General features: G+C 39.5%; 1 protein-coding gene across 1 annotated transcript in view; it reads right to left on the reverse strand.

Moving 5' to 3' along the window:
- The window catches only part of LOC126484799 (chondroitin proteoglycan 2-like), a 70,950-nt gene extending 57,631 nt beyond the window's left edge, over positions 1 to 13,319 (reverse strand). Inside the window, exon 1 of the mRNA XM_050108396.1 lies at positions 13,127 to 13,319. Coding sequence (XP_049964353.1) covers positions 13,127 to 13,319 — 193 coding nt within the window. The remainder of the gene's footprint in view (positions 1 to 13,126) is intronic.
- Between the last annotated feature and the right edge of the window lie 821 nt (positions 13,320 to 14,140).

Below are 14,140 nucleotides of genomic sequence, written 5' to 3' on the forward strand. Positions count from 1 at the left end.
TTAAATTAGGTCCTACTGTTCTTCGAAGATGCTTACAAGGGAAACGCTCCATCACACCCTCTTCCCCCTGATGCGTCGTGGATTAGTGGTTACGACGCTGGACTACCAAACAGGCAAACCGTATTGAAACCTTCCTCGTGCGGTCTTTTTTTCGCTGTTCGCTTTATTCAATCTCTGCTCTGTCGAAAAATATGTTTTTTTAACGTTTTTGAAGCAGTGTCCCGTTTTGGGAGTCTTAACTCTTGAATGCCTTTGTTGTAACATAGTTCACAACCGTTTGTTTGTTGTTTTCATTTCTGTGAGAAGTCTATGTGGTATCTCACCTGGTGCACCAGATATAGCATTCCCACGAATATATAATATAAGTTTTTGATTACTACCGCCCTCACTTACCCTTCTTCTTACATCTTCTATAGTAGATAACGGTGCTGGTACAGTGCTCTTACTATCCATTACGTTTACTTGTGACGGTATCGTATTGTTACCATATGACTCATCCTCTGCAACCAATGTATAGTATGACCACCGCCAAGACTACAGCGAGAGAACAAACATTTTAGTGACCCGACGGAAAGTGCATAATGTTGTGAAAATACACAAATAAAGAAATAAATAAACGGCACTAAGTTGTTTGGAACACGACTCGCCGGATTGGCAGTCCAGTACCATGGCCACTTACATAGGACGCCTTTGACCTAGTGTGTTGCTCTTTACTACACTTCTCGTTCTTGAACCGTTCATTGTTTTTATTTTACTTTACTTTCACTGTTCAGTACCCCTCCTTCCCGCTTTCATGTTTGATCTGTTTTCAGGTTTTGACAGGCTGTCCACTGGGTCATATCACTATCACATTTTTTTTTTTTTTTTTTTTGGGGGGGGGGGCATTGGGTGTTTCCGCGCAGCTGTCTAGCCAAACGTTTGATTTACATTTCGACTTCACACTTGACTTTTACAGTACAAAACGATAATTGGTAACCGGTGGGGTGTAAAACAAGTCATATAAAAATAATGGTCGTTTTGTTTTCGAAGTGAGGGATTTAGACTAAAACATCCGAGGATGTTCCGAGTAAAATCAAGCATATCAGCCAAATGTATATTTTGAGAATTTTGGAAAAACTACTTTTATAACACTGTTGTAATTCTATAATGATGAAGTAATTATATTGTGTTTTCTATGAACTTCCTAACGCTAAAATGTGCAAATTTCAATTAATTCGTAAATACTACGGGCTTTTATTAGTTATTAAGACATGTACTGATTCTGTTTTGACTTATTGCAAAGCACATTTTTGTACGAACCTCGATCGGACATGTATCCTTTTGCTTGACATGAAAATGATGCTGGCTAATTCTGTAAAATCCAAAAATATTAATTTCATGATAACTATAAGAAATTATGAGAGTAGAAGGTAGAGTTTATAAAAGTTTCAGATGTCCGGTCAGATGTCTATTGGACGACAGTCACTATCACACTCTGCTTCGTCGCTTCAATTTAGACGACATTCATGTGTTTCCTCAAGAATTTTCTTACACCAAGCCAAGCTGGTATTGGTTTTCGCGCTGTCACCATACATCACCTCTAGCTGAGATTCAACATCCTTCGTCTTAGTTAGCATGGTCACGTAGAACACGTTGTAAAGCGTTTGAAAAACATTTGACAGATGATCATCCGTAGGAAAATAAACTGTTCAGTACATCATTGAAATCTAGAGTTATCGGTTGATTTCACTGTAACAACAGGTGTTCTTTCCGCCAGCGGCTGTCCCTCTCTCATACCACTTTCCTTTTCCTTCCTGAAGAAAATTCTCTTCTTGGAATTAATTAGGCCGATGATCCTGACGATCAACTTTTTGTGTCTACTGGGGAACATTCATCTCCCAGTTTTCTCACTTTTACTGCAGATTGGTAGATACTGTAGTATTCTTCCTTGGCTGCTTTTTCAGTAACTTCCTGTCCCTGCCAAACACCGTCCTGTGCCCTCGGACACGAAATGCAGCGACAGTTTCTTTGATTTTTTGACTCACAGTGCGCAAGAAGTACGTCAAGGTGTGTATGAAATAGGTTTTTTCTTTGTTTTGCTCTGGGCGCTCATCACAAAACTGTCTTTATGTGTGAACATTTTCAGGCAAACCATTTGCGTTTGAAATCTGAACATTCAAAAGGCTGAAGATATTTTAATCGCCCCTCGTCGACTTTGATCCTCAATTCAGTATACAATGCTGGATCTCTTGCATCTCAACCAACAATACAAAATCAGTATAAAAAAATGCCTACTGGATGTGGGTTTTGGGGAAGGGTTGGACCCACTGTACGTCAAACCAGAAGGTTAACGCATCATCTTCATTCTCCGTCATGAATTTGTGAAACACTTAGCTCTTATTCTGTGAATTCGTTTTTCTAGCATAAGTTTGTTATTGACTGATTGTTCTTTTTTAGGTTCAGCCTATTTTTATTTCATTTTAAGATCTAGTTCATAGTAAATGTAGCACACATCAGTAGCCGGGGGATTAATCCCTGTACTGTACTCATTGGTTGCACCAAACGATTTTGTGAATTTTCTATAGTCTCCTATCATACAATCCATTTTATATCTCAAAAACGAGCTCTCAACATCTGCACAGGTGACTGAAACAAATGTGAAACACACAACTACTGTAGTGTCCTTTTACACTGCAATAGAGTTGTAGCCTTGTAGAGGTTTTGAAATGTAGGATTTTCAAGATCCAGGTATTTCGTAAACACTATTTTACACTCTTCCCTAAGTAATATACCACATTTCCTCGACCTCCTCCCCAGTCATAGCACTGCATCATCCTCAGTTTTCACTGACTTCAAGGCTAACCTAGCTGGAAAATCACTTGTGGAAGAAAACCGAATTTGGGCGCAATTAAAGTTAATTCATATCCGACTTCCGAAGATTTAGCAAGTTTCCTTGCAGCTACTACTGAAGATGGTTCATTCTCTAGAGAGATGGCCACTTGCGTTACACACGCAAAACGTGAAGTATAGTAAACTACTGCTGATTTACCTGTTCACTATCTCGTTTCATTGGTTGAGGGGCAGAGGTTTATCTGGTGCAATGTCTTTAAATGTCTAAATCCTTGATGGGGATTGCACAGAGGTGTTAATACTAGAAAACAATTTGTCGGTATTCGGGGCAAGTTTCGTATCTTTTCTTACATCCTATGAAGATGATGCGCTATGTGGGTCACTTGAAGCATATTTAGAAATAGTTTTCAAGTTCACATAGGCTTTTCCAAGTATAGTGCAGTGCGTGAGCTGAAAAGTAATTCATTGCTATATGGAATTTATTTATGTCACAGTAACTGAAATGAATCGATGATTAACTGAGCTGTAGAGGAATTGTTAACATTTTCCAGACGGTGATTTGCAAGGACGAATGCTTTTTTTGTTTCACTTTCTGAAGGATCCAATTATCCAGCAAAGACATAGCCAACACACTAACCCATATAATCTGCTTCCAGGTCGATGTAAATCCAAGTATGACTATGTTTTACTTCGTTTCTAACGATTTTCATTAATTCATCGAAACATTCATTAGAGTAATGTAGTCACAGTCATGATTCACTGCACCCAAATTCATCCATATACTTCTCCAAAATTATTTAAATGTAGCGTCCTATAGTTTCCACAAAGACATTCTGGCATCAATAAAAGTTTTAAATAACTCGAATGGAAATTTTGATTTTCAGATCAATGATTCAGCTGGAAGCAAAGAAACATTCTTCCCAGTTCAAATGGTTCAAATGGCTCTGAGCACTATGGACTTAACAACTGAGGTCATCAGTCCCCTGGACTTAGAACTACTTAAAGCTAACTAACCTAAGGACAGCACACACATCCATGCTTGAGGCAGGATTCGAACATGCGACCGTAGCAACAGCGCGATTCCGGACTGAAGCGCCTAGAACCGCTCGTCCACAATGACCATCTCGTCCCAGTAACTTCGTAAAGCTCATTTTCACGTTTGACTGTGTATTGTGTATTAAACCGGGGACCTAGAAACGACGGAGAGGCTTCGTCCCGCAGCAGCTCTCAGTGGTTCACACCCCCACAACAGGAGGCCACACCAGTCCACCCACTCCACCGCCGCCCCACACCGAACCCAGGGTCCCCAGTGGAGCTCGAGGTCACAAACTATATGTACTTGGCACGCCAACGAGCGATGGCTTTCCCGTAGTCATTACGACTGCTGTTCTCCTCTCGTTACCTGCAACGGCCGTTCTCAGTAGCATGGGAATGGAGAATGTGTTCACCTCTTTCTTGTTGAAGCTGTTATCATTTTTGTTCCCTGAACAAGAAATTCCATGTCGGCGAATTTCAGTGAGAGTTCGGTGAACAGAGCTTGCTCCGCCCTGAGATGCAGCCATTCCGGTTTTAAGCTGCCCATGCTCGCATATTAGCCACCTCACGTTGTCAGCAGAACGGCCAGGCTGCATTACTCTTACCCACGTCAAGCTATATCCATCCCAAGAAGGCCGATGGAACCTTGTTTGCCCGTCTGCCTGTGGTGCTACGCTGCACAGCAATTTATGCCGTACGCTACGATTGTAATGTTATCAGCATGCCTTGACAGTGATGAAAAGTGTTTTTATATCCGTGTATCAAAAAACGAGTCTCAACAAAATATATATTCATTTTGAGTCATTGTGGAAGAGAAAATGGTGGATTTTATAAGCTCTTTATTCCTTTTTAGCATATTTCAGGGTTTTTTTATTTCTTTCTATATGAACGGTTTTCTTTGCAACTTTGCTCTCTTTGAACTAGTGCTTGCTAATCTCAGTTCGAAACATCATCAGGTCACCCCTAATACATGTTTCCTGTAATAAACAGAGCCATCTCTGAAAGTTGAGCTCCTTTGCACTTCAGGATTTGATTATGTCTATTATACTGAAAGGCCACATAGGTTTGGAAGTCTAGTTTGTGTAACCATAGTGTATTGCAGCCAAATATAGTCGCAGTTACACCAGTTTTAAAAAATTTTCCATAATGTGTATTGGGTTCCCTGAATTCATTCTAAGTGGCCAAACTAGCTCATTCTAAATTCCCCAAATCAATTTTAGCAAAAAGAATTTCGTTGTTAATATTGATACATAAAATTACATGTCTGGAAGAAGAATCTTTTCTTTCATACTAAACTTTCTTCACACTGTGTTGCATCACCAGAATCTGGTGCTTTGTTTTCGACTGAGTCATATTATTTTTCGTATATCAATCAATGCTCGGCCTAAATTTAGAAAGCATATATACTGCTAAATATCCTCAGGTCTTTAGCATACATTTCCACACATTTAGTCAGCCAGTAAGTCTTTGCCCTGGACCTGGACCATTAGAAAGGCTGAACGGCGAAGAATTGACTCCTTCGAATTGTGGTGTTGGAGGAAACTTCTTAGAGTTCCATGGACTGCAAAGAGAACCAACAGATCAATATTGAGCAAATTAAACCAGATTTCTCCCTGGAAGGTCTAATCTTAAAACAAAAGCTGACCTACATTGGACACACAATGCGAAGGCATGCCTCGCTGGAAAAAACATTAATGCTGGGGAAGATTGAAGGAACTAGAAGAAGAGGACGTCAGAGGATGAGATGGATCGATGGCATCACAGAAGCAGTGTGTTCCAACCTGGAAGGTCTACGGGAGAAAGTGCAAGACAGGAAAAAGTGGCGTGATTTGGTTCATGGGGTCACGAAGAGTCGGAACCGACTAAACGAATAGAGAGAGAGAGAGAAGTCTTTGCCCTCTTTCATGCTATTTATGGAGTTATGAAACTGATGGTCCACTTTAAAAACTTGTCGTAACATTCTCGAGGTTCCCGAATGAGTGTTTCGCAACATTTTACATAATTTCCATTGCGATACACCTACCGATTCATTTGAAGCTGCCTCACAGATACAAGACAAATTTACCCCTACGGCACTTGGGCACTGTTTCGTGAATGGTATAAATTCCCCAATTATTAAATTCTTCTGAATCTCCCTTCAGTTTGCATTCTTCACTTTACTGCTCCCACATTTATTACTCATGAGCTGCTGCGAAACTGACTACGCAAAGATATACGTAGTCATGTCGGACTGACTGCGCTAGCTGTTGCACGTGCAGCAACCTGAACGAGCAACCGAGAAACTTGCCAAGCTTCTGAAAACTCAAGTTGGCCTGCTTTCACAAATGCGCTTCGATAGACACGTACTGTAGCGTCTCTGTTGCAGCAGGCTGAGCTACTTTAATGGTTACGGCAGAGATAGTGGCAGGCAGACTGAAAGGAGGATTTGTACATCTCCAGCTCCGCCACGACTGGTTTCTCTACCTGTCACAACCTACAGTGCCACTTATATCAGAAAAATTACCAAACAAACAGTGGCCAAAGAACACAAGACAGAAACTAACAGGCAGATTGTCGGCGATAAAGAGCTGTTCGACATTTCTGCAGACAAAATTTACCTTCTGTATATTATGTATACGTGCATAATATGTACATTAAAAGACAATGCTCCCAACATCTGTCCTAAAGTTTATTAGAGTGTTATGGAAAAATTGAAGTAAAGTTATCCAATACTTCTGGAAGTATTTGCTTTCTTTCCCATGTGTATATAAATGGGAAACATTGACCGATTTACATAAAATTTTTACACAGCCTTCTTCTAAACATATACAGAATGGACCATTTCAATCCACAACGGGGAATAAGTCGGGATAGAGATGAGATACAGCAAAATGTTACAAACAAAAGCTACAGGTAGCCAAGCAGGTCACGCATTGCTGCTAATGGGGTGACTTTCAAGTTGTTTTTCAGATTAAAGAGATTTTTTTTAAAAAAATGGGAACCCAAATATTTAAGATTTGAAAAGAGCGGCAAATTTTACGTATAAAATAATACTTTAATCAAAGTTATGGCAAGGTACTGTCAAGGCCAATTAAGCAAATATATTTTAACTCTAATAGAAATTGACTCGGAATAGAGGAAGGATACGTTAGAAATAAATTGGAAGGGACATACCAGGGAATTAGAGACGAAAAGACTCACTCAGTGACATGTAAGTCTAGGTATTATTTACATTTCTTCTATCTTGGAAATGTCAAAGTAACAGTTAAACGCTGCGCTGTATTTATTTTTGCCATGTACACACGTCAGTTAAAAATTAAAGTTCAAATTTCTCTTCAACTTTTCCAAATTATACATCACAAAAAGGGTATTCCATTAAACAAAACTCAGGTTATCCTAAACCTGAGTTTCGATAATTACCTTTAAGATCACGGTTTTGGTAATGTTACATGATCCCTTACGCCCCATCCAGTTTGTATCTGAAACTGTGATTTTCTGTATCGCTCTTCTATTCCGAGTTAATCTCTAGTAGAACTAAAAACGTATTTGCTTGTTTTACCTTCATTGAACCTTTCCATGACCTTCAATAATGTATCATTTTATACGCAAAATTTGCCGCTCTTTACCAATTTTAAATCAAATATTAGGGTTTGTATTTCTAAAAAACACTTTAACCTCAAAATCATCTCGAAAACCACGTTCAAGATTACGGCCAGTATTAGCAATGCGTGACCCGCATTGCCATCTACAACTCTTATCTGTAACATTATATTGTATCTCATCTCCATCCCGAGGTATTCCTCATTATGGATTAAAATGGTCCTACCTGCATACTAAAAATATGTAGACTGCGTCCATTACAGCTTTTTGTAGAGTATCATGCAAAAATTTGAAGTAAGTCAGTCAAGAACTTATCGAGATTTTTCGAAACAACTTTAAACAACGTCTTGTCTGTATAGCATCTTACAGGTACCAACAAAAAGTACTGGACTACATTTACATCGTAGCAGTGAAAGAGACACGTAGTTAAATTATTTTAGAGTTAGCAAACTTCTCTCGTATTGAGCCAGTTTTTCTCAAAAGTAATCTCAAGAAAGGAGAACCGTTATAGCATAACAGAAAAACGAAGAATTTGACGCACAGAAATATACACTACTTAATTTCTTTCCACCTTTCATATTTTATATTAGTGCCGTCGTTAAACGTGTAGATCGTAATGTGTGAAACAAATCAATATATCAATCCTCTTATGAATGACGCTTCAATCGATGAAGATCAGACATCCTAAGAATGAGTTATATAAGACCTTGTGTGTTATCTCCATGGAGCAATATACACAATAGGCCCAATATCGGCATCAGAATAACATACTGGAAAGTGTGACTCACTGCAGATTCGTTACGCGAAGCGCAACCATTGCACCATTTGGATGGATCTCGCTTATGTTCACTCTAGTTCCATTGTCAGTATTTAGGAACAATGAGTACGTCTTTCATCTAGAAATTTCTCCACCAACGCACATCATTTATACAGATTACATTTCGGTACACAGACAAGTAGAAAGGTAAAACCCTCTTCTAATAATTACCTATTCTACTGGTTCCTTATCTACTCCAAAGATCGCTTAAAGTTAAGCTATCTCTGTAACAAGGTCATCGAGAACAGACAAATATATTAAAATCACATTCTCAGTAGGAATTGAAACAGAAGTTGATATTATTCATTTATATCAGCACTGTAGATGGAAGAAAAGAAGATTTATTTGAAGATGAGCCCAGGCTAAAGAAACGAGAACGAATTCAATCCTTGTTTGTGTAACGATATGCTGTAACAGCTTGACGAGAATATTTGGTATCACCTCCGTTAGATAATAATTTTTGATGCTGTGACAGTAACCCCCTTCACATAAAATTTAGTTAATTAGTTAATTACGTGTAACACAGATAATCTAACGAAACGATGCGGAACGAGTCAGATTACATGATACATAAACGTAATTAGGTTTAACCTAAATGAGTTGATAATGCAATTAGATTTAAAAAACAGTTTTTCTTTTTTTTTGGTTTCTTCTACATGCTACCGCCTTTAAACTAAGATTTCGTTGATGGATTAGAAGAAGGTATCCATGAGAAGCTCTTTTAGGTTAATGCAGAACTTATTTCGCTAGTTTAGAGCTTGTTTTGGTACATGCCAAACATTTTGTGGTATTAGACTAATGATTTCATATTTATGTTGCTCCACATTGACTTCTTTAGGTGAGTCACTGACAGCTGGAATAACAGCTAATAAATTTCATTTTTATCTCTGATCTTGTAGGTGTGGACATCACTATTAATCTCAAATTGTGATGAATAATTTATGACGAATTTCATTACCAGATATATAAAGCTTGGAGAAAAATGTACAAACCGCGAGAAATGAGTGCTTAGAGATAATTGCAGATTCTGGTCAAGCCTACAGATTGCACTGTAGTATATCACCATGAACAACACATGTGCAATGTGTGATATGCAAATATCGTGAACATTAATTTTGTGGAATAGATATTTAGACTACGTTTCATATTCTTTGATGACCAATTTCTCCGGGATCTATATACGAGGGTCGGTCAAAAAGTAATGCCTCCCATTTTTTTTCTACTTAAAGAAATTAAGTTAAGTGAAAAATTTGAATTTGGCGCCATTCCTCAAACCTTCTTCTGCAATCCACTGCAGTAGTAACTTTCTGTGTCAACAGGTGGCAGCACAGCAGAAGTTTGTAAGATGGCCGACATCGATGTTCGTTTGAGACAGCGTTATGTGATTGAATTCTTGAATGCAGAAGGTGAAACGCCCATACGCATTCATGAAAGACTGAAGAAGGTGTATGGTGTTGTGACAGTGGATGTCAGCACTGTTAGACGATGGATTCGTCGTTGTAAGGAAGTTGAAGGGCAAACACCGTTGACTGACGAAAAGCGGAGCGGCAGGCCGGTGAGTGCAGTGACTCCACACAACATTCAGCAAGTTGATGACATCATTCGTGGTGACCGTCAGGTGACTGCAGATGAAGTGTGTCGCATTATTTCTCTTAGTAAAGGCAGTGTGATCACGATTATTAAACAATTGGGGTACTCAAAAGTTTGTGCACGGTGGGTTCCAAGAATGTTAACCGATCAGAATAAAGAGGCAAGGAAAACAATAGCCTCCCAACACTTGCAGCACTTCCGTTTGGAGGGAGATGAGTTTCTGAAAAAAATTGTGACCGGGGACGAAACATGGGTGCATTTTTTTGAACCTGAATCAAAGAGGCAGTCAATGGAGTGGCGTCACACAAGCTCGCCGAGGAAGAAAAAATTCAAAACTGTGCGATCGGCAGGGAAAGTTATGGCAACAGTTTTCTGGGATACAGAGGGTGTGATTCTGGTTGATTTTTTGGAGCAGGGATGCACAATAAATTCTGTTCAATACGTCACAACCCTCAACAAACTTAAAGCACGTCTTCAGCGAGTTCGCCCAACAAAATCAATGGCAGATGTTCTTCTTTTGCATGACAATGCAAGACCACACACCAGTCGTCACACCTCTGACGAGATTGTCAAAATTGGATGGGAAGTTTTGCCTCATCCCCCATACAGCCCTGACCTGGCACCATCAGACTTCCATCTGTTCGGGCCACTAAAAGAAGCTCATCGTGGGATTCATTTTGAAGATGAGGAGGCCATCAAAACATCCGTGCGTCAATGGCTTAGGAAGCAGAGCTGTGATTTTTACCGTGCTGGGATACATGCCCTTGTTCAAAGATGGACCAAAACTGTAGAGATGGGCGGAGATTACATTGAAAAATGACAAAATGATCCTCAATGTTGTGGTTTTCAACCTATGTAATTGCATTTACATTTCCTGACAATTAAACATAGAAAAAAAAATAGGAGGCATTACTTTTTGACTGACCCTCGTAGATTTAACCAAAACATACAGTTATGGACATTGCGCTGAAATTAACACTTTACTCCTTTTGGTCCTGGAAGCACCATTAAAACTGGAAATATTGGCTTCAATGTGTAACGAAAGCCAGCCATGACAGATCTTCATATACACAGACAGTCATGTCGCCTGATGAAGTATAAATCAACTGCGTTCTGAGCCATGTTACACCATACTTATGAACAGCCCCCTACCACTTAAGCTCAAATGGCTGAATATGAGGTTATATAGCATGCATCGTATCAAAACGGTTACGATCCTGAATTTTTTAACTTACTTAATAGAAGTATATTAAAGAAGAAAAATATTCTTTCCCATAGCAATCAGAGGCAGATTTTATAACGCTTAATCCAGCCTAGCAATAAAAGAAACGCTCAATTCTTTGTTGAAAACTGTATCAGGGTGCGGTATCCGGAACAATAGGCGGGTGTATGAGACCTGAAAAAGTTATTTCAGCGTATTTTATTTTTCTGATCTAGGAAAAAAACTTAGTCAAAAGGAAAAATGTGTGGTAAATAATTACAATGAAGCTGGAGTACACTGAATTACATGGAATGATTTCCCTAAGAAATGTATAACGCTCAGCTGTAGTTAATTTCGAATCAGGTTTCTGAAACACTTTAACAATCTCTGATTTGCTCTCAAAGTACACTTACGCGTAGAGGGACACAGCATCAGAAACCCACCAGGAAATTTAAAAATACTCCATAAAAAAGAGAAAGAGTCATGTTTGGAATATACTAGAGGAGGTAGAAAATTTTTGATATACAAAGAATTGCACACTTCATGTTGAGTAACCAATTAGAATTAAAATTTCATAACATTCTGGCTAATTTTGATGGTTTATACGATTAGGTGTTAGTACGTAATAAAATTCTGTATTGTTCTTGCTTGTAAAGGCAGAGACCCAGCTCTCCTAGTCGTTAGAATATGACATCACGCTGTCGACATGGATAGCTTACGTTCCGCCAGCCAGCCAGTCTTAGTTGTTCGTGTGGGCTGCTTTTACTCTGCCCAACACCGGGTTGTCCTGCTGTCGCACCTGCCACCTGACTCATTCCACACAGCATCTGCATAGTGCCAGTAGTAATTGTGTTAGCAGTGACAATTTTTGTCGTCAATCTGGCCGGCTTTTCAAAACTGTTCTTACCAACCTCTCACAATAAAACATTTCTCCTTTATTCTTAGATACAGGCAAATTTTAAATCATGGCTCAGTAGCTGCTACTTTCACCTATCAGCAATTTGCTAAATCACTTTTACTGACTAGAATAATTTGACTTGGAGCGATGGGTATGTCTAGATCTTTAGCGTTGTGAATACATTCTGGACATTCCTTTACTAATTTTCATATTTGTAGAGTGGTTGTACTGAAAATTGCTGATTAACATGTAGGCTGCCCCTGATGATAGGGCCGTAAGTCGCGAAACCGGCTGAGATTAAACATTTTACCAACTCTTGGCGGAACTCTTTATAACATCACACATTTCAACAGTTCAGGGTGTACAAAATAGTTTGACGTAAAGTGTGGGCATGTCTCTGTTTATTGTACAAAACGGAATATAGTGCGTTCGCTCAAGACAGAGGGAGAGTCCATTATTAGAGAACCGCTAATATGTGACCAGACCTTCATAGATGCTGGACCTCCTCTGAGTATGTCCTCCACAAATTGGTGCGAAAGTAACCGTTACTCCAAGACAGTCATTCATTCACGCCATAGCAGCCAGAAAGACATCAATGAGAGTGACATTTTATTCTGATATTTCAAACCCTACAGTCTTGTTATGCTTAAAATTATAATAACTTAATAAACAAATATTGTTCTTTTTCACGACTACATCGTGTGACATCAGGCAATAAATATTTCTGATTAAATATGGACAGCGCAGATAAAACAGCTTTCTTAAATATTTACGTCAGATAGCCAATAGCTCATTATTGTGGATCTATCAGATATTTCCTTAATGCCGTCTTCGATCAACATAGACGGAGCCATCAGCATGTCTAGCGTAATTACACACTCTCAGTTCTGCGTTCTACTGCAGGCACGCTGGGCACGAGATCAACCAGGCAACACCATTCTAGAAGCTGTTACAGTCACTGGAGTTAGGCAGCTAGGTAACGTCATCTGGATTCCTAGCTGAAGACGTAGGAGCATCTCCAGCTGGTTGCTGTGGGCTTCCTCCATTGCCAGAGTAAGTATTCCCATTATTCTGATCAACATTAGAAGATTCGTCGCCTAATGGGTTATTTGGAGCAGCAGATGATGAGCAAGCAGCGCCCTCCGGATAATCACAGACCCTCAGATCTTCATTTTACTCAAGTCCGGCTGGGCACGGTATGGGCCAAGCCACACCATTGTCGTCGCACTTGTAGAAGCTGCTGCAGTCCTTCGGATTGGGAAGCTGGGTGACGTCATGCGGATTTCTTGGTGGGCAAGTGGGGACGTCGTCAGAAGGTGGCTCAGGTAAAATTCCACTATCGTTTGAGCCTCCACCAGTTTCATCGCCATCGCTCGATCCTCCACCAGTTCCATTGTAGTCATCAGGAGGAGAAGATGAGGTTGAGGATCAGCCAGCTCTGCCTGGGAAGTCACACACCCTCAGCTGCTGATTGAAATCGAGATTTGCTGGACACGTGATAACTTTTGCCATGGCTGACGGCTCACACTGCAGGAAGCTTCTGCAGCTGTTTGGGTTCCGAAACGGGCCGGACGCTCCATGAACTGTTGAATTCATCTGAAACAAATGTACTGGTTATCAGCGCGTTCTGCCTACTTGGTCTAATTTAGAGAACATGCACGTAGAAGCAGCAATGTAGTTCTTAAGAAATTTTAGGAACTATTTTTATATAGCTTTTTTTATCAATCTCAGGAGCACATCATCCGTACAACAGAACTAGTTTCAATTCGCCTGGATCATCTGCAAATCCAGGTAGTTTCCTCAACAACCAATCGTCCCTGTATCAGTACTAAGCATCAAAATGCAATTCGTCTGATGTGTAATTTCAATACATGCACGATGTGCTGCTGACAAAGTTTATAGATCTCAAAATGATACCCCTCATATCATATTATATAAAAATTGTGGTACTGGAATTAAAAAATAAACGGTATATTAGGAAAGTTAATGATATCAATACAGTTACCGATTCCTCTCGTAACGAAAATGTCTGCTGTAGTGAAAATTTTAATATACTTAGCTATCTCCGATTTATAACATCTAATTATTGATGGTATGCACCAATCTGAGGAGAAGCCTAGGGTAGTGTGAATTCGATGAAACATTCTAATTTCAGTTTACGCAAGTATTGAGCTTTGCCTTTGTGATAAAG

The sequence above is a fragment of the Schistocerca serialis genome, chromosome 6, assembly GCF_023864345.2.
Source record: "Schistocerca serialis cubense isolate TAMUIC-IGC-003099 chromosome 6, iqSchSeri2.2, whole genome shotgun sequence".
NCBI lineage: Eukaryota > Metazoa > Arthropoda > Insecta > Orthoptera > Acrididae > Schistocerca > Schistocerca serialis.